We start from the raw sequence: 26,460 nt of genomic DNA, 5'->3' as shown, positions 1-26,460 counted from the left end.
TTCAAAAAACGAAAGCGGCGCAGGGTACTGCTGGCGCCCTCAAGGCTGGAGGCCCTCCCTGCCCCTGGTGCTCTGTGCCTCTGTCCCTCCCTCGCTATCCCTGCCCTCCGTGTCCACCCTGTGCCTTGGAGAGGCCTTGGCACCTGCGGAGGGTTAATGAGCATGGGAAAATCAGAAGAGAAATTCAACAGAGTCTTGGGGAAATTCTGGGTTAGCTGTAGGAGAGAAAAAAACTCAGTGATACTTCAGTTATGTTTAAAAACGACTCCAGATGCTTCCTTCTGACATGGATTTGGGTTTGTTCCCTGGAATCTGCAGCAAGGCTGTTAAAAAACGAGGGGGTGGTTCGGCTCCGTGTTGCAAAAGCTGTTGCTCTCAACAACTCCAATGGATTCAGCCGCGTCGGGCATAAAGGGACCGCAGCAGAGCAGAACAGCCGCGGAGCAGAGCTGTGCCGGCCGCACGGGGAAGGGGAACAGCTCTGAGCGGTTATTTAATGGGAAAAATACTATCCCGGAGGAAGGCAGGAAGCCACATGAGCGTGAGCACTGCTGCTCCAGCGGGAGCGGGGCAGAGGAGAGCTGGGTCGCACCGGCATTCCCGGGCTGTGGCCCTTCCCAGCTGTTGATGGACCAGGTGCGCTCTGGCCTGGGGGAGAGCAGGGTATCACTCTGCCGATGCCTTTGGATTTGGTGTTCTCTTCCCCAGAGTAGTTGAGATTGGCATTTGCATGAGATGAGGCAAAGAAACGCTGCTCAGAGCGCTGCTGCGGGGCTTGGAGCGCGGCTCGGAGCCACTGGGGCTGGAGCAGCTGGCCCTGACTCCAGCAGCGAGCGTGGGGTGCAGGTGCTGGAGGTGGCCGCAGGGGACGTGTTTGTGCCATAGGGCTCTGTGACCGACCCGCTGCGACGCTGCCCCAAACATGCGATGGGATTTGCTCGGCTCCGGCTGTGGGAAAGCCGGAGAGGCTGCAGAGCTGCACACGTCTCTGGGTGACCTGATGTGCTCGGCTATTCCCCTGCCCTCTTCCCACCTGCTCCAGGGCTTCTGTGCCTGTTGGGTGCCCTTTTTCGCCGGTTCCCAGCCAGGCAGGGGGGCAGCAGAGCCCTCGCCGTGGCCGTGCTCCGGCTCCGGAGCGCGCACAGCGAGTCACCTAGCAACACCCGCTGCGCGCGGCGTCAGGGCTGTTCTGCCAAACCCGTCTCCTTTTGGCCCCGCACCCACCTGTGGGCAGGGCTGAGCTCGCTTTTCGGATGTTTTTATCAGCAGAATGTGCCAGCACCGATTAAATCGGGAGTGTTGCGCTGCCAAGCAAGGGGAACAGGTTCAGCGCTGCATGCGGCCCCGCGCTGCGCAGACAGACGGACGGCGCAGACGGACGGATGGGCAGGCCGGGGCTGGAGCAGGGCAGCAAATTGCCATTTTTTGTTGGTGGCACTGCGATATCATCCCCATCTTGCTCTTCCCCTGCGGGGTTGCTGCATAAAGCAGACTCAGTGTGAAACCCAGTGCAACCATGTAGATATTTTAACCAGCAGCTCTTTCTGTCTTACATTTCTTCCCACTTAAGCAGAATTTCCAAATTCGATGTTTCAGGGGGAGGAAGCCGACCGCATATTTGCAAAGTGAACGTGCTCTGAAATGCCTCTCCGTTGTGGGAGCAGAAGGCAGGGGAGCCGCTTGGCCCTCCCCACGGTGGCCCCAGCGCTGCCTCCTCTGCGGCTGCCCCTGCCCCACGAGCTGCTCCAGCAAGGGAGCACGGCGGCCTCTGTGCGTGGCCGCAGCCTCCGTGCGCTGCTGCGGCCTGTGTGCACTGCCACTTGTTCTCCTGGTGTTCCCGAGGGCCGGGGGAAGCGGCTGCCATGGTGACGGGATGCGGCCGCGATCCTGCTGGAGGCATCGCAGCCCCCTGGCTGCCGTGTGTCCTTCCTGGGGAAAATCATCACCAAGGAGGAGAGAGTGAATTCAGTGCAGGCAGCGGAGGCCTCAGTTGGCGCTGGGCTTGCACAGGCAGAGCCGGAATTGAGCCGAGGAGGAGGTTGGCACTGGCGCTCACTTGGACGCGCTCGGTGCGAGGCTGAGGTGAATCCACAGGCACGTGTTACTGGCTGGGCACGTGCTGTGTGCTTTTGGTCTTTAGTTTGCACCCAGAGCCAAAAGCAGGGACTTAATCTGTAGGAAACTCCCTCTAGCAGCCCACATGACTTGAGGATTGCCATCACTCTGCTATCGCTAACGGCAGCGGCCCCGGCGAGGCTGGGGTGCATCTATTTCATCTATAGATGCACAAGATGGTTGCGGCAGTGCCGGCACTCCTGTCCCAGGACTCCTGACATGGGGCTCTCCTCCGGGGCGGCAGAAGGCTCTTGGCGTTGGGAGGCTGCCGGCCCTCGGGGCTCCCGCGGCAGCATCCTGTGCAGGGAGCCGCAGAGGCCGAGCCGCCAGATTCCCATCAAACCGAGCACGAGCTGTGGCCACGTTGCCGGGGCGCAGCCCTCACCGAGGCCTGGCCACCGATTACTCGCTATTAAATTATGTTTGGTGCTGCCTGTGATTACAGAGTATCCAGGCAACGCGGGCCGAGTCGCGCTGAGCACATGGCGGGGGTTTGCGGAGCTCCCTGCTCCGCACGGTGGGAGCCGAGCGGGCGCTGAGGCTGCCCTAGTGCCGCGGGACCCCCTGCGGTGCCACAGGACCCTGTGCTGCCGCAAGACCCTGTGCTGCTGCGGGACCCTCGTGCTGCTGTGGGACCTCCATGGTGCTGCGGGACCCCAGTGCTGCTGCAGGACCTCTCGACTGCCACAGGACACTGGTGCTGCTGCAAGAGCCCGTGCTGCTGTGGGACCCCCGTGCTGTTACGGTACCCGGTGCTGCTGTGGGACCCCCGTGCTGCTGCAGGACCCCGTGCTGCTGCAGTGCGGCCTGAGCGCAGCCCCTTCCTCCCAGGGCAGCCGCGTAGCCGGGGCAGGGCCGTGCATGGTCCCAAGATGTGGCTCCGGGACACCCTGTGCTGGCACCCGCGAGCCGTGGGCCTGCCCGATCGGGCACTGCGTGTGAAGCCATTAATAATTTAACCTGCAGTAATTAACAGCAGTGCCTACCAGCCCCTTGCCGTGACCAAGCGATTCATTAGGGCCGTGCACTGTGTGAGGATGGTAATGAAAAACAAGGGTGCCTGATTTTATAAGACTTAGATCAATGTTGTTGTTGTTTTACCCCCCAGCATCATTAGGGTTACTGCGCAGGGTGCCCCAGAGCTCTCCCAACTGTGGGAGTCGCAACTGCACTTTTCCAAATCCAGGTAGGGTGTCGTGAATGTGTCTCAGCACAGATGTGGCTGCAAGGCAGAAGTTTCCCTGACGTTTGTGGATGTCCCAGTGAGGAGGTGGTCAGAGCGGGGCAGGTTGAAACAGGCCCAGTCGATAGATCTCGGCAGTGTCTGGTCTGCCCAAAGGCACCTGGACACGAGCAGAGCAAAGGGCCTCTCTCCAGGCCGAGCGTTGCCAGCCTCCCGTGCTTGCTCCCGCGCTTCTCGGGGCGCTCCATAGGGAGCCGCTCCACTCTGGCGCACGGAGGGCCCTGCTGCGCCGCCCCTCAGCTCCCGCTGCCCGTACCAACACAGGCAGCTTCCCAAACGGGCGATAAAATATTGAGAGCTTCCCAACGCTGGGGGAGGCTGCGGGCGAGCGGGAAGCGCTGCGGCTCATGGGGCTCCTGTCCCCGCAGGGCTCCCATCCTTGCAGCACAGCCAGGGACAGGCTGGTGCTTACAGCACGGGGTGCTGCACCCGCGTGGCGCAGGGTCCCTGCGGGTGCCTGCTTGGAGGCTGTTGAGGACCTTCCTGCAGCCCTCTCTGACTCTTTCCCCTGTTCTGTGCTGGAGCAAGCAGGGGGGAAGGGCCAAGGGAGAGGACGCTCATGTAAAAACTTGCGCTAAATTACTGTGGTTCCTGAAGCCGTTAGGAGCTTCCAGGTTGCAGAAGCCCAGGGGAAGCCCTGAGTGGGCATTGGGGCCCAGCCGAGCCCCAGACAGACCCGGGAGGGGGTCGGGACCTCTACAAGCTCTTGAGCTCGGCCGCCCCGACCTGCAGCCCCGGCTGAGCAAGAGCAGAGGGTGGAGACGCCGAGCGAGTGGGACGCAACGTGCCGGCGCGCACAGGACGCGGCTCCGCGGCCGGCGCGGCCGCTGCCCCGTGCGCGGGCCCAAGGGAGCTGCGAGGGATGAGGTCAGCGCTCGGCTCCGAGAGCCGCGTGTGCTGGGGCCAAGGGCTTGTTTGGAGAAGGGCTTGGAGCGCTAGTGACTCACAATGTTTGCCTGGGAGGGCTTTGCAACACGAGCCTCCGTGGCTGGAGCAGCCGTGGGGTTTTCGGCATTACTCAGCTCGTCGCCCTGGAATTTTCCCAGTAGCAAAAATGGTTAAATTGGTACTTTTCCACATGGCTGAGCCTTCCCGGAGCTCCCTGGGAGTGGAAGCAGCGTGAGCCGAGCTGCAAGGCCTGCACCCGGGCTCCAGGCTTGGCGTCATCGCCTGCTCTTCGCTCTCCTCTGCAGGGTGGCGAGCAACCACAAGCAGAACCTGATGACGGTGGCGAACCTCGGCGTGGTGTTTGGGCCCACGCTGCTCCGGCCTCAGGAGGAAACGGTCGCGGCCATCATGGACATCAAGTTTCAGAACATCGTCGTCGAAATCTTGATAGAAAACCACGAGAAGGTAAAGCCGGCGCTCGCTTCCCCCAGTGCCAGCAGCCCTCTCTTTGCTCGTGCCTGCCGAGTGCCACGGTGCCGACGTGCCCACGCGGCCGTGTCGGGGGAATCTGCAACCGTCCCATCATCCCCATCCGACCTGGCTCAAGCCAATCCCCTTTAGCACCGTATTTCTGATGGCAAAACGGAAAGTTAGCCAAAAGGCATGCTGAAATACTGTATCACCTGTGTCAGCATTTAATGTGTTGAAAATTGAAGATATCCATCCATTTTATTTTCCAGAGCTTTTATTTTTATAGCCTTCTGGAAAAAATCCTGTTGTTTTAAAGTGCTGCAAAATTAAGGGATCGATTTGCTGCCGCGATGCTGTTCCCCGCGGCAGCAGAGCGACAGCCGAGACGTTAATGCTCACAGTGCAAGGAGTTGCACAGGCCCCAGACTTTGGGCCTTTCTGCATGGGAAGAATTAATATTCCTTTATTAGCACTGTGAAGCCCCTTTCCTCTTCCCTTTGGGCTCCTGGCAGATAGTCCTGGCAAAGGCCAACGCTGGGTAAACTATTTATCTGACAGCTCTTTGAATCCTCAGACTCCTCCCTCCTCAGTCCTCCAAAATAAGCACTGGTGCTTCTTAAAATGTGGCTATTTATTGACTTTTCTGCTCCACGAGCAGCTAATTTTAGCCGCGGGCTGCGTCGGAGGTGCTGGATGGAGGTGGCGGCAGCTCGCGTTGTGTCTCTGCGCCCAGACCGTGGGGCTGCCCTGCACGGCTTAGCTCTTGTTCCCAGCTGCGCTGGGGGAAGTGGCTGCAGAAAATTCATACATAAATGCTTTTAGTATTTATATATCAATCAAATGCTTTTGCTTGATTCATGTGTTTCACTGTATTTCCTAAGCAGAATGCAATGTTGAAATGCAATTCGAATGTGGGTGTGTTTTGAGGGAAAAAATGCTGGTTGTGAGACTGGAAAGGGAAGCACGGGGCAAGGCAGGTGCCCTGCACCCAGTGTCTGCGTGCCGCGTTGGGGAGCGGCGTTTAGCTGCACTGAGCTGTGTTCTTAGCTGCATTAGCACACAGAAGGAGTGAGCAGGGTGGGTGCGAGACAGTCTGGGGGCTCACCCTGTGCAGACAGGAGCTGCTATGGATGCGTTTGCACAGGGAAGAAGAGTGGGGTGGCCTGTAAAAGTGCAAGGCTCACGGTGCTTCCATCACCCACAGCGCCAGGGGGATCCAAAGCGGGACTACGTCAGCCCTCCATCTGTTTTGCAGCGGGTCCAACTACGCTCAACTCCTGCCCTGCAACTACACTGCTCCCTTCACCAGGGCCTGTGAGGCTGGTGGAATTCCTGCCGGATGATCCATGGCTGATCGCAGTGCTGTTGGGAGCCTATGGAGAGGCACCGTGGCCAAAGCACTCAGCAGAGACGGGTGCTGTTTGAGAGCAGGTCCCTGGCTCATCCCAGGAGAAGAGGGTGTTTCTATTATGAGAATAAGGTCCCCGATCTGCTGAGAGTGGCTTATGGCACTTGTCCCCGGGCCATAGGCACTGCTGGACACTTGTTCCTCCAGGCTGCTGGGAGAGGCACGACATGAACGTTTTTGGCAGAGGCCTCTTGGCTTTGCAGCATTTATTTGTAAAAATCAGCACAGAGCTTTTATGGGCATTTGTGAGGATTTAGTTGTCGCATGGAACCACCCCGGTAAGCCTGGGCAGTCGTCTGTCCCAGGAGCTTTCCCCGCGTTCTGTGGAAGCGGATCCGCAGAGAATGTAGGGACTACCCAGGGGGAGAGCTGCCTGCCTCAGCGCAGCAGCAAGTGGCCCAGGGATCCCCCGTGTCACTGAGCTGCTGTCCCCCATCAGCACCAAGCAGGACTCGTCCCCCGTGCAGCAGCATCGTGCGTGGGGCGGAGGAAAGGGGCGCAAACCAGCAGGATCGTGGCAGTCGAGCAACTACCAGTGCTGTTTGCATGGGTGCTGGCACCGAGGTGCTTGCAGAGCTGCTTGCGCCAGTCAGGGAGACCCTCGCCTGTTTGGAATGGATTGCTAAGGAGAAACCTGCCTGTTGTTTTCTGCCAGATATTTAACACGGTGCCCGAGACGCCGCCGTCGAACTCGCAGCTGCTGCTCTCGCGCAAGAAGAGCACGGAGTCGAAGCCGCCCTCGTGCAGCGAGAGGCCCCTCACGCTCTTCCACACGGCGCAGCCCGGCGAGAAGCGTAAGTGCTCGATGGCAGCGGCGCATCCTGCAGCCAGGCGCCTTCCTGCAGTGATGGGAAGCACCTGGGCGCTTCTGCTTGCTTAGGAAGGACAAGCTGGGCCTGGGAGCACTGTGGTTCCTGGGGATTGGGACCTCTGCTCCACCTCTGCTCCGCTGGCCCTAACGTGCTACCTGCCGCCTCTGGTTAACTTGCAGCTCGTTGCCTGGTGCTCTCATTTTGGAGGGTGTCGCAGCGATGCAGGTTCCCAAGCAAGCCCTGGGAGGGTTGGTGCATGCTCTGAATGGCCTGTCGTGTTGCTCTGAGGACAACAGCAAAAATCAGAAGCTGCTTGCAAAAATTTGCAACCTAATGGACTTTTCTGATGTTTAGAGAATGGCAGGTAGATTTGAGAGTCTGCTGCTTCCTGGCTCCTCCATGTGCCCCCTTCATCTGACCCAAAAGAGGGCCTGGGTTATGCCCTGGTTTATTGCAGTGGTGCTTTCTTGGCCTCCCTCTTGGCCAATCTGTCACTGTCCCTGCACGGGGACTCCCCACGCCAGCAGCTTTTCCTTCAGGCACATGAGAAACCAATGCCTTTTTTTTTAAAAAAAAAAATTTGGTGTCATCTCAGCTGCATGTGTCAGTGCAGCGTAGTTTAAGGTTTCCTTTCTTTTCTGACTTGAGGTGGTTGTAGCTCCATGTGAGGCTCTGAGCAAGGCTTTGAGCAGCATCTCGGGCCATGTGGAGCACCACATCAGTGCTGGAAACAGCCCAAAATGAAGTCCCTGTCCAGGGCTGCCTGCAGCTTCACCCTTTTCAGCCCCTTCCTTGGGAACCTCGTGGCTAACACAGTGAATGCTCTGCTTTGTTCCCTATCAACTTTTCGTTAGCAGGCGTTTTGACACGTCGTTCTGGTTCTGTTGTTTGCAAAGTGCTTTGCTCAGCACTTCCCAGTCCCGAGGGATAAGTGTTATCAAGGTGCCCTAGATCTCCCTTATCACTCAGAAACTGCCGCCCTGCTCTCCGGAATGGTACGAGGCTCGCTGGAAGCGTGCCCAAGAGGAGCGGTGGGGACCCAGCACGCAGACGTGGGGCCACTTGGGAGCTGCCGAGCTGGCGGGGTCAGAGCTGGAGCTGGAGCCGGCGCGTTCCTGGCACCGCTGCAGAGCAGCTCCCCTGCCCTCAGCAGCTTTAGTGGCCTTGCCGCTTCATTTCTGGAGCAGCAACACCAAATTAAGCATCACAGTGACAAATCCTTCACATAAGCTGTTAAAAACACCATGCCAAGTGCCGTATCAGCCTTTTGAAAAATAAAATAAGGAGATAGTTTGAAATTCTTCCATTCATCTCCCGTCCTCTTTGATGAAACGCTTGGCTGATAGCGACTTTAATTCAATATTGGCTGGTAGCGAGTTCCTAGATTACGCAGGCAGTCGGCACTGATTTGTGAGGCTTATGGAGCTTATTTTCAGACCTCAGCCTTGGGCGGCAAGTTTTTGGAAATAATGAAAAGTAGCTTCAGAGACTGCTCTCGCGATGCAGATCCACCTCCTTCAGCCTGTCGCTTGGGCCCTCCATCTGGTGGAGCTTCTGTCTGGGCTGCCCCTGTTGTCCACATCCATCCTGTGGTTGTTGTAGGACTGGGGTGACCAGGTGCCAAAACCCCGGGGTGGTCTGGCCTGGCCTCCTTGGTGCTGAGTCCTGTGACAGGGTTAATTTTTCTCTCATTTCTGCTGGCTCCGCTCTATCTCCTTGTCAATATTTGTACAGTTCGTTGCTCTACTTTTCTTCACTTTTGCCTCTTCTTATCTCCTGTGTGGATAATGTTTTTCATCATGAAGCATTTATGCCTAAATCAGCACAGCTGGAACACAGAAACTTCTTACAACCCTGGGAAGGAGCCGCGCTGGGGCTGCGCGCGAGAGCTTTGCGCGCTCCATGGTGAGCGGCCGCGCGCAGGAGGCCGTTGTCCCGGCACAGCCGAACCTCGCGCTCCTGAAGAGCCGGAGTACATGTTTTCTCCTTGTGCTTCGTCACCATTAGAGGAGCTCTCAGAGCCGAGTGCTGCTCCTGCGCTCCCCTGGCCACCCCTCCGCCTCCGTTTCCTTGGGTAGTTTGGTGGCCGTTTCAGCTTCTAGTGGTATTTTCCACCGATCTGCTGCCATCTGTGCTCCCCTCCTTCCACCATTAAATCAGACTAAGGAGGATGGACAAATAGCGGTCTTGACGGATATAAATGGAAGCAATTTCCCTTCTGGAAGCGAAACCCTTACCAAGGGCCCCTCCGATGCTCATGGTAGCCAGGCAGTTAGCCTTGCTTGGAAGAAATGGCTTGAAAACATAGCTAAGTGAAGGATTAATAGCAATAGCCATGGGCTTGGTCATTGCCACCTTCTGGGTCTCACACAGACCTTCATTAGCTCCCAGCTCCGTGGCGGAGCCGGCTCAGCAGGGCTGGACTCTGCCTGAACTCTCCTCTTGCTGTCCACCCGTGCGATTCTTGCAGGGTAAGATTGAATTACAGCTCCAGCTTCAAACTCATTACCTGCTGCTGGAGCTGCCTGTCAAATATAGGCCAATAAATATCTTTAAATTTGGCACTCTGGGGAAATTTCTCTTGTTTATGGGCTTTTCTGACTGGGTTTGGGGAAAGCTTGGCTTTCTGTTTGCTCCCTGTATGACTCAAAGCTAAAGGGATTGTTTGGGTTTTTCCATTTGCTGTGCTAAAGGTGGCAAGCCAGAAACCTTGGTTGGGCAAAAACATCCTAATCTGAGTAGCCTGCTCATAACTAAGTGAATCCTAGGAACAATGGAGAAGAAGTATAAATCATATTGCTCCTTCGTTAGCTCGCTGGAGATCAAGATTAATGAAATGCAGTTGCAGGGAGCTGCTGACATAATTAGCATGTCTTTGGCTTTGGGTGGTCTCTGGCACCTGAGCTCACCCGGGCAAGCCGCGTCTCAGACAGGGCAGAAGGGCAGGGAGGAGGCTCCGTCCTGGGAGCTCCTCAGGACCATGGAGGTCCCTGCAGGTTGCTGTCCTGCAGCCCTCGGCTCTGCCCTGCTCACAAGGACACCCGACTGCATGTGAGGTGCCCCAGGAGCTGCTCTGACCAGCCAGCCTGGAGCTGTGCATTAGGATTACTGAGAGTACTAGCAAGCCCAGCGAAGGACAAGTAGGTTTTGGGGGGATGGACGATACAAGGAGGGCCTTTCAGTAGAAAAGATCTTGTTCAGGCTGACGGCTGTGGAACATCTCCGCATTTCCAGGGGAACAAGGAAAGGGAGCCGGGCCCAAGGCCCAATGTACTGGAGATTTCTCACTGTGTCATTTCTGCCAATGACATTTTGCTTCAAGTACGGTGTTGATGGTCTCTCCAGATGCTGCTGGTGCCTTTAGGGACCTTTTCCAGCCTCAGTGGAGCAGTAACGGCGCTTCCATGGGCTAGGCGGAGGTGGGAAGAGCCCTTTGGATGCAGGATCCAGCCTCTCTTCTCAGCACTGCTCTTAACAGGGAATAGACAGGTGGCCAAGGTCCCCAGCTGTAACCTGAGCATGAGATTGTCACCAAGTCCTAATGATTCCAAGTTCTCTTTGCCTTCTTTCTCCATCCCTGGGTGTCTCCCTGCCCAGGACAGGGTTTAGCCCTCACTCTCCGTCCAGCCTTGAGCACGGTATGTTCAGGGTCTGCGGACTTGGCTTCCTCCGTGGCATCCCCAGCCTTGGCTGATGTGACCTTGTCTTCCAAGCAGTGGGAAGGAGCTGGGCTGTGCCCTGGACAACCCTCCTCCCCATCATCTTACACAAATGTAGGGGATTTCTTCGTGCTGTGTATTCAGGATTAGCCTTTTATACAAGCAGGAGCTCCTCTTGTTGTGGCGTTTCATTTCATCCCTTCACTAATTGTGTCCAGCGGACGGATGGGCACTGCACATTTTCCTCCCAAGGCAAGCAGTGCTGTGTGACCGAGGGATGGAGAACAGGGATCCCCTGCCCCTGGTTATCTTTTAGTCGCTGTATGGAGGAAAAATCATTTATTGGAGAGATTTATCATTAAAGTGGGACTCATCAGGTACCAATCTGTCGTGGAAGTAGCACGGCAGAAGTGGCAGCTCCCTCCGTTAGGACAGTTTTCCACACCATGAGAGCTGTTAATTGCTTCTCACATCTGCAGTTACTGCTTATATGGAAGAAGCATCTTCTGAGAATGAATTAATGTGTTTTTAGGTCAGCCAGTGCAGAGCTGAGAGGAGAGCCCAGGCTGCAATCATCAGTTTGGGATATATAATATTTTCACGTGTAGCTGCTGAAGTTTCCCAAATGAGGCAGAGCTCTCTATACATCACTAGCCATTGGTGTAACGTCCTCGAATGAAGCCGGAGAAGCACTTGAACTGTCTGGCCTGTCCCTTCACTAGCTGATCTGTCCCTGTCCCTGTCTCTCTCCAGAGCACTCCCGACTGGCACACGGCTGGCACGCTTGGTCCCCGGCAGCTCGACTCAGTGCAGGGGTTCATTCCCGCATAGAGTTTGCATTTTAATATTTTTTCAGGTTATGTGGTATTTAAGAAGTCTTCAGGAATGTAAACTATTAATGACTTGAGAAAAATCAATGTTTTCTTGCCAGAAGAGTTACTCATTTAAAATGTACCTGCACCTAAAAAAAAAAAAATACTAATGGCCATTTCTTATAGTTTAAGGTATAATATATGTGAAAACACGTCTGTAAACTAACTGCCTGGTTTAGGGAGCTGCTGCAGTACTGCCCTATTTATTTAAGGGCAAGGATTATTAATAGGGACGCTTCATGTCTTGCAGCAATATGGTCTTTACTGCCGTATTTCGTGCAGCTGAATGTGAGGTGTGACAGGCCCTGTTCTTTTGGTGTTTTTTTTTAGAGGAGAACAGGAACAGTATCATCAACTCCAGCCTGGAGTCCGTCATCTCCTCGAACGTAAACAGCTTCCTCAACGCCAACAGCACTCCGCAGCCCAGCCTGAACTCCAGTGATCTTGAACTAGAAGTAATTAAACCCAACAGGCCAAATTCACTGTAAGTACAGCGGTAATTAGTGTTTTATAGACTTTCCACCCTTAATCTTTAATCAGGTCTGTTTCTGACTCTGAATCACAGCGGTTCGTTGAAGAAAACAATTTAACATTTTAATTTTTAATGGGAGCCTGGTATGTGTTCTGCATTTTTCACGCGGTCCAAGCGGTGGAATTAGTTACTGTTGGTTGTATCTGCTGGTGGGTTTGAGCTCCGGTGGTTTTGAACCCGTGGAATATTTTTCACGCAGACCTTCACGTTGCCGTTTGCACGGCCTGACACGCTGGTGATAACGCCAGCAAGCACAAAAGACTTTTCTTCTCGCTCAGACTCTATGGCTGTTGTCAGCACGGTTGATCTCCAGCCAAATCTGTGCCATTGCTGCTGCTATTGCTTCCTTCAGCTGGAAAGTTCAAGGGAAAAAACAGCGACCTTAGCGATGGCTCCCTGGGGACGGCGAGTTATTTATGAAGTCCCCGGCCCCGGCTGAGCCGCGCACCAATGGCCATGTCCGCAGGGGGAATTTCCTTCCTCTCGCCTCTCTGCCAGCCCTGACAGCCTTTTCCCACAGAGCCACCCTCCTCAAGCTCGGGAAGATTGTCCCAGAGCTCTTGCAACCCCACGCGCTCCCACTCCCACACGTCGCTCCACGCGCAGCATTCCTGGCACTGCCCTGTGTCGGGGCCTCCACCATTTGGAGAGACCCTGCCTGCCTTGGCTCCCGGAGCCTCCGCGCTCCAGCTTCCCAGCGAGCCACGAGGGACATGAGTCCCGCAGGAGGGAAGGGCACGGGTTTTCCGGGTTTCCTCCCGCCGATGGAGCCGGGGCTGCTGCGGACGGTTCAACCTGCTCCGGGCAGCGCGGCTGCCCCGCACTCCCAGCTCTATATATCCGCCTGTGCATCTGCACGTGGGCTCTGGGCTTTCTGAGCACCATTCCTGCCATTAAAAATGTGACTGGGGGGAGCAGGAGAGTGGCTGGCGCTGGCATTTGTCCCTGGAATTGCCCCGGGGAGCAGGACAGCGGCCCTTGCTCTACGGCACACAGCAGCACCTGGGGTTTGCTCCTGTGGGAACGCTGCCCGGAGCAGCCTCCTGCGGCAGCATCCGGGCAGGAAGTGCCTGGGAAGGAGGCCAGGAGGTGCCCCAGGAGCTGGACGGGAGCTTTTACCCTGTCAGAACCAAGCAAGTTTTCATCCACATAAAGGCTGAAAGGTGAAGCTGAAAGTGCAGCTGCTGCAAAGCAAACCTTTTCTTCTCTATATCCCAATGATTTAAAGCAAATATCTTTAAATTTAAGCCGATTTCTTGGGGGGAGAAGTGAAGTGTCTGGCGTGTCTTATGCTTTTCAAATGCTGTGTATCGATGTCGCTCACTGCCCCACTCTGTGCTCCGCATGAACCAGTTTTGTTGTCCTTGTCTTTATCTGTATGGCTGTTGTTCTCCTGTTTGCTGAAATGTGTCAGTTTGTCTTTAAACATGTACTTTTAGCCTAATTTGCAGGCCCATGAAAATTTTATTGCTGAGTTTTTGCTGGCAATACTGTAGTTGCTAGACATACACTGACTGGTTTTACCTATTTATCTATTTCTTTAGAGCTGGTCAATACCAGCACATTGTGTTTAATCTTTGCTCCTAGTCTGGCGCAGCACGTGCAGAGGGGTGTCATACTGCAGAGAACGTGTGTTTTTAGCTGCGCAGGGGTTCGTGTGTGCGATGCGCGCGCCAGGGACGGTCAGCGACTGATCTTGCTGTGCTCGAGCGCGCTGGCTGCTCGCTGCCAGCGCCCCTGTTTGCACTGAGGCGTTTTAGGGCCGCGCAGCCGCTCGCGGTGCTCCGCTCGCCTCCGGGCAGGGAGGGCTCTGCCAGCCTGGTTTGTGTCGCTGCTGGCACCAGGAGCATCCCGGATACCTGACAAGGCCGGGCAGCTCTAAGCCGCGAGCAGCCCTCGCGCAGAGAAGCGCAGAGCTGCTCTCGCACGGGCCTCCCGTGTGCAGCCTCCGCGCCGCTCCGTGACGTCTGCTCCCAGCTCGTTCGCTCTGCTCCCAGCCGCCCCGTTCCAGCGCTCAGCCCGGCGCCGGGCGGCAGGGCCCTTCAGAGCTTCGTTAGCCCAAGCCGAGCCCGGAGCGAGCTCCAGCCAAAGCAGGGCAATGCGGCGAGGACACAAGCAGCCTTGCGTCCCGCTGCGGAGCACGAGGAGGAGGAGGAGGCGAGGGCTTCCTCCAGCCCCGTAGCTCCAGCAGATGCAGGTGGGAAGGGAGTCGGCTCTGCCTTCCCTGCAGCTCCGTTGAGGAACTTGGAGCCACGATGCAGCAGGAGCAGCCAGGACTGCCCTGAGGCAGGCGGGACGCGCCAGCAACGGCCTCTCACGATGTTGCTGCCAGCAAAAGGGCAGTTTGGTGCCTTGGGCTGCTGCTGCTGCTCTTGCACGCAGCCTGGATCTGCGCAGCGCCCCGCGGGGCCGTGCAGGACGGCTGGCGCTTCCCTGTGTTCCTGCCTCCTCTGTGTGCAATTGCAGCCTTTCTGTTTGGCCCCTCGTTTTATTCCACTCTTTCGGGGTCCTTTGTGAAGGTGGTGGCCGACGCAGTACGTCAGTGGCACACGATGTGCCTCCTACCGTTTTAAAAATAAAATACTACTTTGACATCCTTGCTCATGACGTGTGTCCCGGTAGCCGTTAGTGGCTTTGGGTCACCTCGCTGTGTGTACAACCAGGCCGGTGCAGCGTGACATCTGCTGAGCAGAAATGGCATTTTTCTGCTGGTCACAATGTACCGAGAGCCGAGCTCAGCCCCATGGTCAGGAGAAGCTCCGGCGCCCTGTGGCTGCGGAGCAGAGCCCTCATCCCACTGCTCTCGGCCTGGAAACTTTCATCCGTGCTGCCCCTTGGCTCTCAGCAGACAGAAGTGCTGCCAGAGACACGTTGCCTCCGCACCTGGAAAATCGGGAACAGCTGAGGCTCAAAGCACCTCTGAGCTGCCCCTCCTTCCCCATTCATGAGGACGGAGCTGGGGCCATCGCGGCCCCGCTCATCCCTCCTCCTCCTCGCCGCTCCAGCCTGTGTGAGCAGGAAGCCACAACCCTGTCCCTGCGTGGCCACCTCCCGCAGGACGACCCATCCCTGCCCCTGGGACGGCAGCTCCAGGGAAGCGAGAGCTTTGGGAAGCTCCGGCTGTGCCATCGCCTGCCTATTTGCATTTTATTTGGTTTCGCTGCTGACCAAGTTTGGCTGTTTTTGGATCTCAGAGGACATGGGAAGAAGCGAGGGGCAGGTCTGGGCTCTGTGGCCATGAAATAAATAGCCCTGTTACTGCGGGGCAGCGAGGCTGTTCCCATGTGCTGCGCGTTCCCGGGGCAGCTTCCGTCCTTGTCGTGCCCAGATTCTTATGCCCCGGCCCTGAGCTCTGTCCTCTTTCCATCCCCGAATTACAGGGCTGGGAGGAAAAGCCCAGGCCTGGCGACTGCAGCCGCTTGTCCCTGTGGCCACCCTGTCGTCCCTCTGCTTCCTCACAGGGATTAGCGGCTCACAGGGCTCCAGGGGCCGGTGGAGGGGCTGGGAGCCGGGAGTGTACGCCGGGATGTGCCAGGGCTGCTCTGCCTTCCCTGACAGCATCTCCGCAGCTCGGGGCTCCGCTCTGGCGGCCGTGGCATCCTGGACTTGCGGGATTTGGGGGATGAATGATCCCAGGGCGCAGAGAGCTGCGGCGGGTGTCACTGCAGCGCATGTAGACAAAGCCAAGCAGACACAAGGAAAGGTGAATGGACCTTTAAACGTGGACTGGGTGTGAAATTCCCTTACAGCCTTTGTCGCTTCTTCCACTTTGAAAAACAACCGCGCAAACACACACTCGTTTTCCTGTGCTTGCACAGAATGCGGGTGCCTGCCGCAGAAATAAGTGACTTGGGGTTTTCTTTTCCCCTCTTGCAGAGACGTGGGCCCCGGGAGGGCGGCCCCGTTCACTGTGCCGCGCTCCACGCGCCGCGTCACGTCGCACACGGCGCCCTTCCTTGCCGCATGCCGCGTTTTTGGGGTGGGAAACACGAAGTTAGGGCAGGTGCAGTAATGCTGGTGACACGGCCGGCGTGGAGCGGGAAGCAGGAGCGGGAGTGCTGAAGGGAGATCCGCGGCGCCGTGGCTGCACCTTCTGCACCTGGCAGAGGAGAGCGCTGGCCCCCGCGCCCAGCAGATCCCGCTGGCCGCGCTCCGTGTCGGCCGAGCGCCTGCGCTCCGGACAGCGAGCAGGGAGGCGGTGCCGCCGCGCGCAATCGATCTCCACGGGCAGCTTGACCTGCAGCTGCTGCAGCGCGCTCAAAATGGTGCGTGCGTGCGTGCATGCACGCGTGCAGCTCTCATGTCTTTCACATGTTGGCTTTAAATAATCCTGGATTGTTTTATTATTTTTTTTATTTCCTGGCTTTTTATGCCAGGCAGAGGTACCTGGGATGCGTGAAGCCCCAGGCTCGCTGCAGCGCGGCGGGCGCTGGTGCCCAGCTCGTCTCTGCCCCAGGAGCTCCGTGCGCCCGCTCTGGTTGACAGCCCTGCAGAGCTCCGGCTCGACTTGCTCCTGGGCTGGAGCCTTTCCACAAATTAAACGTGAAAATTAAGCCAAGTATTCCAAGGAAGCCGCCAGTTCTGTGGCTAACCCCATGCAAACGAGTAGTCAGAAGTCAAAATATTTTCTATGCATCCGCCCATTAAAACAAAGCTAATTTGTCCGGCTAAGTGCTCTTTTTGCTAATGTGATCAGAAGCTTCTCTGGTATTTCCCGGCAGGAATGAATTACGCGGCCGCCTGGGATGCACTCCGGCGGCGCCGATGCAGCCGCATCGCTCCCGGCCCCGGCCGGGATGGGCACGAGCCGACCCTGCCCTGGCCCTTCCGCAGCTGCTTCCCTGGCCCTTCCATGGCTGCTTCCCTGGCCCTTCCACAGCCCCTTCCCTGGCTCAGTGCCGTTTGGCCAGCGCTGCTGCTCCGGAGGCCTCTTCGAGCGGCTCCCGCTTTTATTTGCACCGCTCCATTCATGTGATGTGCTGGGAAACATCTGAGGATGCTTCTCACAAAGTGAATTAAATTAGAGTCATAGAGCTGTGTCCAAGAGATCTGAGAAAGAGTCTTGAACTTCAGTATCGCTTGCACTGAAAAGACAGCACTCTGGAGAGCACGAGGAAGAAAGTACAGACCCGGCACTCTCGTTGCTCCCTTAATTCTTGTAATTAGTGTGAAGATAGCTCCCGGCAGTATTTCCTTCAAAGAAACCGTCTGAGACAAATATTGTCTAATGGAAATTTTACTTCCAAATAAAGCGGTATTTGAAAAGACATTAGGGCCATTGTGGGGAAATGGGAGCAGGAATCGGAGCCACTTGGGCAGAGGCTCCTGGGGCAGCCGGCGGCATGGCGAGGTCCAGCCGGGAGCCGAGGGCAGCTCCGAGCCGCATCTGCAGCTCATCCATCTGCGGCTCGGGCGGCTCGCAGGGCTCCTGGCCCCGGTGCTGCAGCATGGCAGGACCGCAAGTCCTGCTGCTGCCTCTAAATGCCCCAGAGACATCCTAGTTTTGTGCATTCCCAGCTCCTCTTCCTGTGAGCAGGATTCATCCTGAGCCGGGGAGCAGCTCCGAGCCCCGCACCGGGAGCCGCAGCCCTTTTCTCCATGCAAAGCCAGCAATTTCCCCCGCAGGGGCAGGAGGGAAACCAGAGCAGAAGAGACATCCTGTCTCGCTCTGAAAGAAGATCCCTGCGCTTAATTAAGTTCATAAATTAGCTGGCGCTGCGAGGCCGCCGCTTGCACATGAAACGGAGGTAATACAATCTCCCCGCTCCGCTCCGCCGCCGATTAATTCTCCCCGGAGCGCCCCGGGCGCAGCCGCACAGCCTGTTGGCGGGGCCCTGCTAAGCCGGGAAATTATCAGGAGCCCGGGAGCTGCCGCCAGTTATTTGATGCCGCTGTCCGCGCTGTCCGTGTCCCTGTCCCCAGCTGCGCGGGAGCGGAAACCCCAGCGGGTTTGGAGCCGGGGGAATCCAGCGGCCCTCGCGCCGTGTCGGCTGGTGGGGCTGGACACGGGCTCTGGGCTGCGCGCTCGGGCAGGAGGCGGCGAGACAGGCACAGCGATGGCAACGCTTGAGGGTGCAACCTGGAGAGGACAAAAAAAGAACAAAATGCAGCAGAACGCCGGCGGATAAGGTGCTGACCGCGTCGGTTCAGCGTGACGTGCTCTGGGCTCTCAGAGCCGTCCTCAAGATGGGGCATTTTGTTAGGAAAATCTGTCCAGGAAGAGTTTGGAGTGAAATATTCCGACTGGCTCTGAGCGGAGTTTGCAGGACAGCGGCCAAACCTGGGGCAGAACAAGAGCAAATGTGCAAAGGGAAACAGGCACTCGAGGAGATTCAGAAATTCATCATGCTGAGCCTCTGCTCTTCTATTACTCAAATCACTTTTTTCAGGCCAAAATCATCCCCTTGCCTTTTCCCAGCACGTGTGACTTATGGGGGCAGGTGCTAGTTCCTGCCTCACTGCAGGAAGAGCGTTTGCACATGGCAGAGAAATAAGATTTTTAGCTTATGGAGGCTTAAAGAGATAGTGCTTGTTTTATGTAAGGATTTGAGTCTGAAAATGGTCTTTTATGTCTTGGGATTTGGTCCCCTCAGCAGGACTCCTATTGGGTTGCCCTATGGGGTGCCAGGTGGTAGAATTTTCTTCCCCGGGAGAAATGTAGTCACGGAGGATTGCATGCCAGAAAAAAAAAAAAAAGCAACGGGAGATTTCTGGTGGCCGGGAGCGTTTCCCGAAGCAGCGAGCCCGTTTGCGGGTGACTAATGCTTCCAGAATTACCTCATGCTTTAGAAAAGCAGCTTGGTCAGAGATGTGACTAAGCTGCTGGCTCCTGATTTCCCAACACTTCCCTCTTAGCTTGGCTGCCGACTGGCACATTGCAAGTTTTCTATTAATAATTAAGAGCTTTAATATGCTCTGAAAGCACTTGGTTCAATGTAAAACCTACCAGCTTGGTTTGGATGTCGCTGGGAGCCTTTTGGGCAGTGAGGGCAGGTGTTAGTGGAGCAGGGGACATGGTCCCAAGGTGCCACCATGGAACAGGGGCGCGTTGGCACCAAGCTCTGATTTCCTCTGTTTTACATAGTCTTCCCTGCCCCGTGCTCCCCTCTCGTGCCCATCGCAGGTGCTGTCTCTGCAGTACCGGGCCCCTGCGCTGCCCTGGCAGAGATGAGGGTGTCCCGGCCCTCCTTGTGCTCCTCGCCGTGTGTATTCATAGCGGCAGCACCATCAGGCTCGCGCTCTTTCTGCGGGGCCGCTCGCCTGCCAGCAATGCAGCCAAGCCCCGTCTTGCAGCTGAGCTCATGAAGTGCTCGTCCTGGGTACGATGGTGCGATGCCTCCATCGCCTGCATCCAGGGCGGCAGAAGACCTGCAAGTCACGCGGAACCACATCCCATCACAGCTGCTTTCCCTCCGCAGCTTTGCCGTGATGGAAATGCAGCCATTTCCGATCCTTCACTTTGATCCGCCCGCCCTTCTCCAGCATTAACCCCGTCCCTAGGCTGCTGTGTCCACCTCCAGCGCAGCCGCGTCCATCCGAAACGCTGATGGATGGTGCCCCTGTGCTGGGACACAGGGCCCTCAGCTGGCTCGCTGTGACAACACGAGCTCCAGCTTTCCTTCCCTGAGCACAAATCTTCCCGTTTCCCTCTTGGGCAAGTGGAAAAGCTTTTAGAGGGTTTATGAAATAGCCTAAGCACAGAAATATTTCTGTATAATGGGAAATAAGTGAAGCAGCAAAGTGAGAGGAGAAACCAAGGTACTGGGTATCCTGAAGAGTATGAAGAGGGGCACGTCCGTGTTATTGAAATGAGTATCATGTAAACTCGGCTTATAGAAACACAGGGACTAATAAATGGAACTGTGGGAAAGTCCATGCTGAAACAATTGAACTTTTTTGATTTGTTTGGTCAAGTGATACTGACCACAGTATTTCGGCTGCTAATTTCCCTAAACGAGGCATTATTTTCCGACTGAAAGATTACGCAGCAAGATAAGCCCTGGGAGAATAGCACAGGAGGGAGTTTTTAGCCTGGTTTTGCTTCATTTAAATTATGAGAGAAGCAAAGCTTATTCCTGAGGTGATTTCATCCAAGGGCTGGATCTCACTGGTAGACCCTGCCCACTCAAAGCTGTTGGGTGTTGTCTACCACAAGCAACGGTGTGAGCTAGGCAAAAAGAAACAGCAAGTAGGAAAGCTTTTTTTTTTTTTTTTTTAACCAGAACTTATGTCCTGTCAGCCAGAAGGGCAGAGCTGCCTGGAAACCCTGCTGGGAATGAATTTTTAGAGCAGCAAATGGCCTGCGGAGTGGAGCTGTGCAGAGAGTAGCTGGGGAGGTGGCCGGAGGAGCGCGGTTAGAACAGAATCTGTCGGTGGATGCGGGGAGGATGGGGCTGCAGACAGGAATAGTTTCCCGGCCATGTCTGGGCAGCGAGCGGAGCATCGAGGTGGCAGCTGGAGTGGGGAGGAGGTTCCTTTCCCTCCTCTCTGGATATGCTCATTTGCTGGCGTGGTCGCATTTCCGAGGGGACACCCGGGCACGGAGGCCACGCGAGCTGCAGTGCTCAGGGAGCGTCGCGTCCCTGCGGCCCCAGCGGCAGCGCTCGGCCCTGGGCACCTCCGTGGAGGCTGCTCCAAGCACAAGGAACGAGGAGGAAGGGCTGAAGCGCTATCACGGGGCTGTGGGCAGCGCACACGAGGGCTGAGCCTGGCAGCAGGAGCAGATTGCTGAGACTCGCATCAGTATTTTAGTTCAAGAGTTGCTTTCCAGTAACCCTGAAAATAACCTAAATGCAGCAGTTCTGAAGGAAACACACGCTTCTGCACTCGACTTCTGCACTCGTTTGCGAGGCCTGTGTCTTGTTTCAGCTTCCAGTGAAAGGAGGAACCCAAAGGAAGGGCAAGAGCAGCTCAGGTGAGGGCATGGCCTCGTCCACTGAAGGCATAAGAAAGAACCATTAAAACTGCCTAGGTCTGCATCTCCATCCTCTCTCCACGAGCGCCTCGGGCGCTGCTGCAGTGGCCGAAGGTCCAGCCCTCGTTCCCGGGGCTGGAGCCGGGCGCAGGAGCAGAGCTGTTAACAGCGCAGGGATGTCGGCTGCTCCAGAAGCCCCAGGGAAGGGGCTGGAGGAGCCGAGCCAGGAGCTGTGGGGAGATCGGGGTCGGCTGCGGATCCCGCGTGTGGCCTTGAGGCGCTTCCCAAGGCCCCAGCGCTCGGCCGTGCAGCGCCGGCTCCCGCTCCACGCATTCCCGAGGCGCCCGCTATCGCCGCTGCCGGCTGCGTGTGTCTGTGCTGTGCGTGCATGGTGATAAGTTATCTGGTTATGTCTTGCAGCCCTCAGAGTCCAAGCCCAACGTCACCCCTCTCACCGTCCTGGCCCATGTTCTCCGCGCCATCCAGCCCTATGCCCACCTCCTCTACGTCCAGCGACTCATCCCCCATCAGGTCTGTGGCAGAATTTGCTTTGCTTTGCGCTGCTTTCACTCCTCTCCATTTGATTTCCCCACTTCACTTCCCTTCTGCCTTTGCCCCTGCTCGAGGCGCCCGATGCCGCTCCCTGCGCGCGGGAGCACCCGGCGCCTCCGACCCAGCACGTCTGGCACCTCGGGGCACATTGGCAGGGACTGAACTTGCTTGTGGTTTCTGTGGGTTCTGCCCAGTCATTTAAGCTCCCTTTGCACCTCTATCCAACAGGTAAGACATGCCCTGGAATAGCTGGTGGCTGTAAAACCTTGGGATAGCCGGAGCTCTGGCCACATCCCTTCTTAGCTGTCATCTAAGGGGCATAAATAACACTGTGATGGTGACAGGGATGTTGGTGCCCAGGCGCCCCCGGGGCCGTGGTGCCCCCGGGCAGGAGGAGCCGAACCCTGGATGCATCCATGGCTTTCCCAGCCCCAGGAGCATCCCGTGGCCCCGGGGGCGCCTGCTGCGCTGGGGAGCGGAGCTGCAGCGCGTGGGGAGCTGCAGCCCCGAGCGGGAGGCAGCAGGATGTGGGCAGGAGTGTGGGAGCTCGGCAGCTCTGGGAGCGGGAGCTGCGGGATGCGGAGCCGCTCTGTGCCACGTGCGGCGGCAGCAGCCTGGGGACCGGAGCGGCTCCGTGACAGGGCAGCGCGGAATCCCCCTCCCCTCGTTCGCCTGAAGCTCCCGCCTTGGACAACTGGGATTCGGACCAGAAAGCCCCCACCTTTGGAGCGCTGCTCACGCAGAAGCCCAGGCCATTCCCGACTCGCTGTCTTGTGCTTCCCTAGGGAGCCGGATGGCTTTTCCCACCAGCTGGAAGCCTGCAGTCCGCTGGCTCCTCTGGCGAGCAATTATGTCCTTCAGGCCCTGGGAGGGGCAGCCATTAGCGAAGCCACCAAACGGGGAGAGATTTTTTTTCTCATTCCAGCCGGTCCTTGGGGCTTGCTGCTCCTCAAGCTGCTGCGCTGAGGGGGCTTGATGCAGCCGGGGGTTCTGGGGATCCCGAGCCTCGGCCACGGCCTCTTCTGCTCTGAACCTAATGGGGCTCCAGCCTTTCACCTTCACGTGCCGGCTCAAAGGAAGGGGGCAAACTCCGTCCCTTCCTTTGCTGTGTGAAGGCCCCGCGCGGGTGCCCACGCGCCCCTCACGCTGCTCCTGTGCCTGCAGCTCGCCGCTGCGCCAGGCGCGCGCCCTCTACGCCTGCAAGGCCGAGCACGACTCCGAGCTCTCCTTCACGGCCGGCACCGTGTTCGACAACGGTGAGTGCTGCGCGCCTCGCGCCCCGCGCACGCGGGGACCCGATGGGAGCACTGACGGCAGCGAGGGTGCAGCACGGAGCGGTGCTTGAGAAACACACGCATTTATATGGATTTATATCCACCACTGGGGCTTGCAAACTGCTGTGGCTCCTCCTGTGATCCTGGGAATGGTTTGGGCTCCACATCCATGGGGTTTCCTCTCAGTCCTGCATCCCCCCAAACCCAGGAATGCCCCAAATGGCCACACTGAGTTGCCCGCCCCTGGGGCACAGTGGAGCATCAGTGCTGGTGAATTAAGGAAATCGCTTTTCCTAAGCAGCCCACAGCTATCTCATAGATAAGCATCGTCTCCCCGTGGAAAGCCCATGGGAACGGGAGCAGAGGGGTGGGGAATGTTTGCATTAGGCGCACGGTGTTTGCTAGGCAGCGATCCCTGGGCTGCTCCCAGGCAAAGCCACTCAGCGCGTCCTGCTCACGGAGCTGGAGCCCCGGCCTGGGAGGGAAGGAGGGAGGGAGAAGGGGCAGCAGGTGCAGAGGCTGCCCTGGGGGTGGACGGTTGTTCCCCCTCTAAAATCACACAGCTTGTTGGCCCCAAAGGACAGCGGCTCCCGCTCGGCTCTGCGGGTCTTGGCGGGCTCCTGCGGAGCGGGCGGGCGCCGCGGCCGCAACTCACCCTCCCTCTGCCCCCAGTGCACCCGTCGCAGGAGCCCGGCTGGCTGGAGGGGACGCTGGGCGGCCGCACGGGCCTCATCCCCGAGAACTACGTGGAGTTCCTATGACTGCGGGCGTAGGAGCCAGGGCCGCGCGCCCCGCGCTGCACCCCGCTCCATCCGAACGTCCCGACGTCCGTCCCTGCGGCGGCCCCGCTCGCGAGCCGGCGCCCCACGGCCAGCAGGGAAATGGGATCCTGCGCCCGGCCGAAGCAGCCAGCGGCTCTGCCCGTCCTGCTGCTGCGCCTGGCCCCAGCGGGGAGCAGAGCTGGGGCTCAGCGGCGCCGACGGCTCCTCTGGGGGTGCTGGCGGCTCCTCCCTGCGTGGCTGGTGCAGCCCCGTGACCTCCGCAGCGCCGGCCTCGCTGCCTCCCATCACCCAGAGCCCCTCGCTGCCTCCTGCCGCCTCCTCGTGCCCAGCCGGGCAGCGCTGCCAGTGCTGCCTCATGCTGCAGACCCAGAATGTTCCATGACTGCAGACCCAGTGTGTTCTGTGGCTGCAGACCCAGAACGTTCCAGCGCTGCAGACCCAGCCCGTTCCATGACTGCAGACCCAGAACATTCCATGGCTGCAGACCCAGCGCGTTCCATGACTGCGGACCCAGAACGTTCCATGGCTGCAGACCCAGTGTGTTCCGTGGCTGTAAACCCAACGTGTTCCGTGGCTGCAGAACCCGCGTGCTCCATGTCTGCAGACCCAACTTGCGCCGTGTCGCACAGGCAGAGCGGGAGCAGCAGAGCAGGGCGATCGGGTGGGATGCTTCTTGCTCCGGCCCTGGCTCTGGTGGGAGAAGGAGCCTTCCAGGGACGTTGGCAGCAGAGACTCCCAAGGAGCCGGGAGGCAACAGCCGCGTTGCTGCCACCAGGACTGTGCAGGTGACGGGTGTCTTTGCTCCTTGTGATAATTTTAAGGACTCCGAGTGAGTGATTTGCTGTCCATGTCACTTTTTATTTTTGAAATAATTAATGTATAAATAGAGTATCTTAAAATATTACGAGGGAAAGATCTGTATTTGATATTTTTAGGAGAGCTGTAATAAGAGAAGCGAAGGACATTGGCAGCCCAATTGCAGAACCCTGAGCACGTGCTGCCGCACGGGAGCGGGGCCGGCCCCGAGCCCGCGCTCCACCCGATCTCTGGGATTTGGCTGGGGAAGGAAGCGGGAGAAGACGGATCTGCCCTCCCTGTCGCCCCCGCCCCAGCGTGGTCCCGGCCGCGTCCCGGCGCCTCTTCCCCCATGAGCTCCCCTGCGCGGCGGCGTCGTGCGGATCTCCCCGGCGGGGCCGGTCAGACCGGGCCGGGTGGGGGGTTCTGTGGGGCCCACTGGGGCGTGAGCACTTAAATACATCTATTTATTTTTAAATACACCTACGAGCATGCATGCACCGCAGTGCGTGTGCACGTAGCTACCCACGCACAGGTAAATGCAAGCAAAGCAGGAGGCTCCAAGGGGAACTACCGTTTAAGGCAGAAGTCCAAGAACTCCATGCAGACATGGAAACTTCTGTCACGTTCACTGAGGGTGACTGCAGAGGCTCCTGCTCTCCCCTGGCCGCAGAGGCCTCATCTCTCTCTCCCCGATTGCACTCGGGGATCTTGAGCCCTGGCCAGGGCTGCCAGTGCCGGGACTCTGCGGCGCCCGGGAGCTCCCAGCGGATCTGGGTGCCCGGGAGGTGCCGGAGCAGCGACTGCAGCTGGGAAGCGGCAGGAGCGCAGGGAGCCCCCGTGGCTTTGCCCCGGCACGGCCGCCGGGCCCTGCGGGTTGCACATCCTGCTCGGTAGCGTTTTCATCGGAGGAAAATTGCTGTAGAATTGAGGGCGCTACCTGTGCAGGAAGAGCCAGCGCTGAAGGGACATGGTCTGCTTGGAAAATGCACAGGATTTTAATTACTCTAATGGACCAGAAACCTCAAAGCAATTATAGTTGGTACGTTCAGGCTAATTCAATTTTTTAGCTGTTGGGAAATAAACATTAGAAACGAGTTTTGTAAAAAATACCCGTGTAGAAGCCTCTTCCCCAGGCAAGGGGCTGATGGTTTGAAGGCCATCACGGCAGAGTGACATCGCGCTGGGACCCGCGATCATCTGCCTGTCGCTGCTGCTCTGGCCAAGGCGCCCCCGGCCGTTGCGTGGGGGACGCTCTGGCTGCGGGAAGCTCCTGCAGCGTCCGGGCCAGCCGTGCTGGGACATGCAGAGGGCAGCGCTGCCCCTGCAGCGCCAGCGCCCCGAGGCGCCTGGGCTGCCAGGAGTGCACGGCACAGCCACCTCCACCCTGGTGCCACTGCCCCAAGGTTCTTCTGCTGCACTGACATGAGGCTTCAGCAAAGCGCTGGGCACGATACCCAGGGTGCGATCGCCATGCCCGGTGTGCAATCGCCATCCCCGGCGCGCGATCGCGATGCTTGGTGCGTAATCATGATGCCCGGTGAGTAACCGCCGTGCCCGGAGCGCAGTTGCCATGCTCGGTGAGTAAACGCGATACCCGGCGCGCAATCGTGATGCCTAGTGCGTAATCACCATGCCCAGCGCGTAGTCGCCATGCTCGGCGCGCAGTCATGGTGCCTGGCGTGTAATCACCGTGCCTGGTGCGCAATCGCCATGCTCGGTGCGTAATCGCCATGCCCAGCGTGCAATCGCCATGCCCAGCACGCAGCGGCCATGCCCAGCGCGCAGTCGCGCTACGCAGCGCAGTGCTGAGCAGGGCTTCCCTCCCCAGCTGGCTGCTCCACCTCCACCTCCCCGAGCTCCCTCCACCAGGGCTTTCCCGGCACCCACAGAAGCCCCGCAGCAACAGAACAGCTTGGAAATAAAATCCAGTCTTTCTAACTCGGGGCCGTGTCTTGTCCTTCCTGGCTCAATCACTCCGGGGATCCACAGGGGCTTCTCTGCCCTGCCCAGCCTGTGGCAGAAGGTCCCAGTCCCTCTCTGGGAGCAGGAGCCTGGAGGGGGCAGCGGATCCGGCCGGGCTAGAAGCGCCGCTCGGACTCCCGGTTGCCCAAATGCGGCTCCCCAAAACGCTCCTGCTCCG

General features: G+C 58.0%; 1 protein-coding gene across 2 annotated transcripts in view; it reads left to right on the top strand.

The window, feature by feature from the left end:
* Positions 1-23,526, top strand: part of ARHGAP26 (Rho GTPase activating protein 26) — a 76,406-nt gene extending 52,880 nt beyond the window's left edge. The window contains exons 18-23 of one of the 2 annotated variants that reach the window (XM_088536893.1): positions 4,552-4,711; positions 6,781-6,919; positions 11,799-11,952; positions 21,335-21,445; positions 22,631-22,722; positions 23,413-23,526. In XM_088536893.1, coding sequence (XP_088393019.1) covers positions 4,552-4,711; positions 6,781-6,919; positions 11,799-11,952; positions 21,335-21,445; positions 22,631-22,722; positions 23,413-23,501 — 745 coding nt within the window. In that variant the 3' untranslated portion in view covers positions 23,502-23,526. The remainder of the gene's footprint in view (positions 1-4,551; positions 4,712-6,780; positions 6,920-11,798; positions 11,953-21,334; positions 21,446-22,630; positions 22,723-23,412) is intronic. The other variant, XM_088536894.1, reaches the window with a different exon arrangement.
* The last annotated feature ends 2,934 nt before the right edge of the window (positions 23,527-26,460 follow it).

The sequence above is a fragment of the Tinamus guttatus genome, unplaced genomic scaffold (genome assembly GCF_059628265.1).
Source record: "Tinamus guttatus ecotype Peru unplaced genomic scaffold, ASM5962826v1 Tinamus_guttatus_pri_ptg000710l, whole genome shotgun sequence".
NCBI lineage: Eukaryota > Metazoa > Chordata > Aves > Tinamiformes > Tinamidae > Tinamus > Tinamus guttatus.
This window is presented reverse-complemented; position numbering and strand designations above follow the sequence as displayed.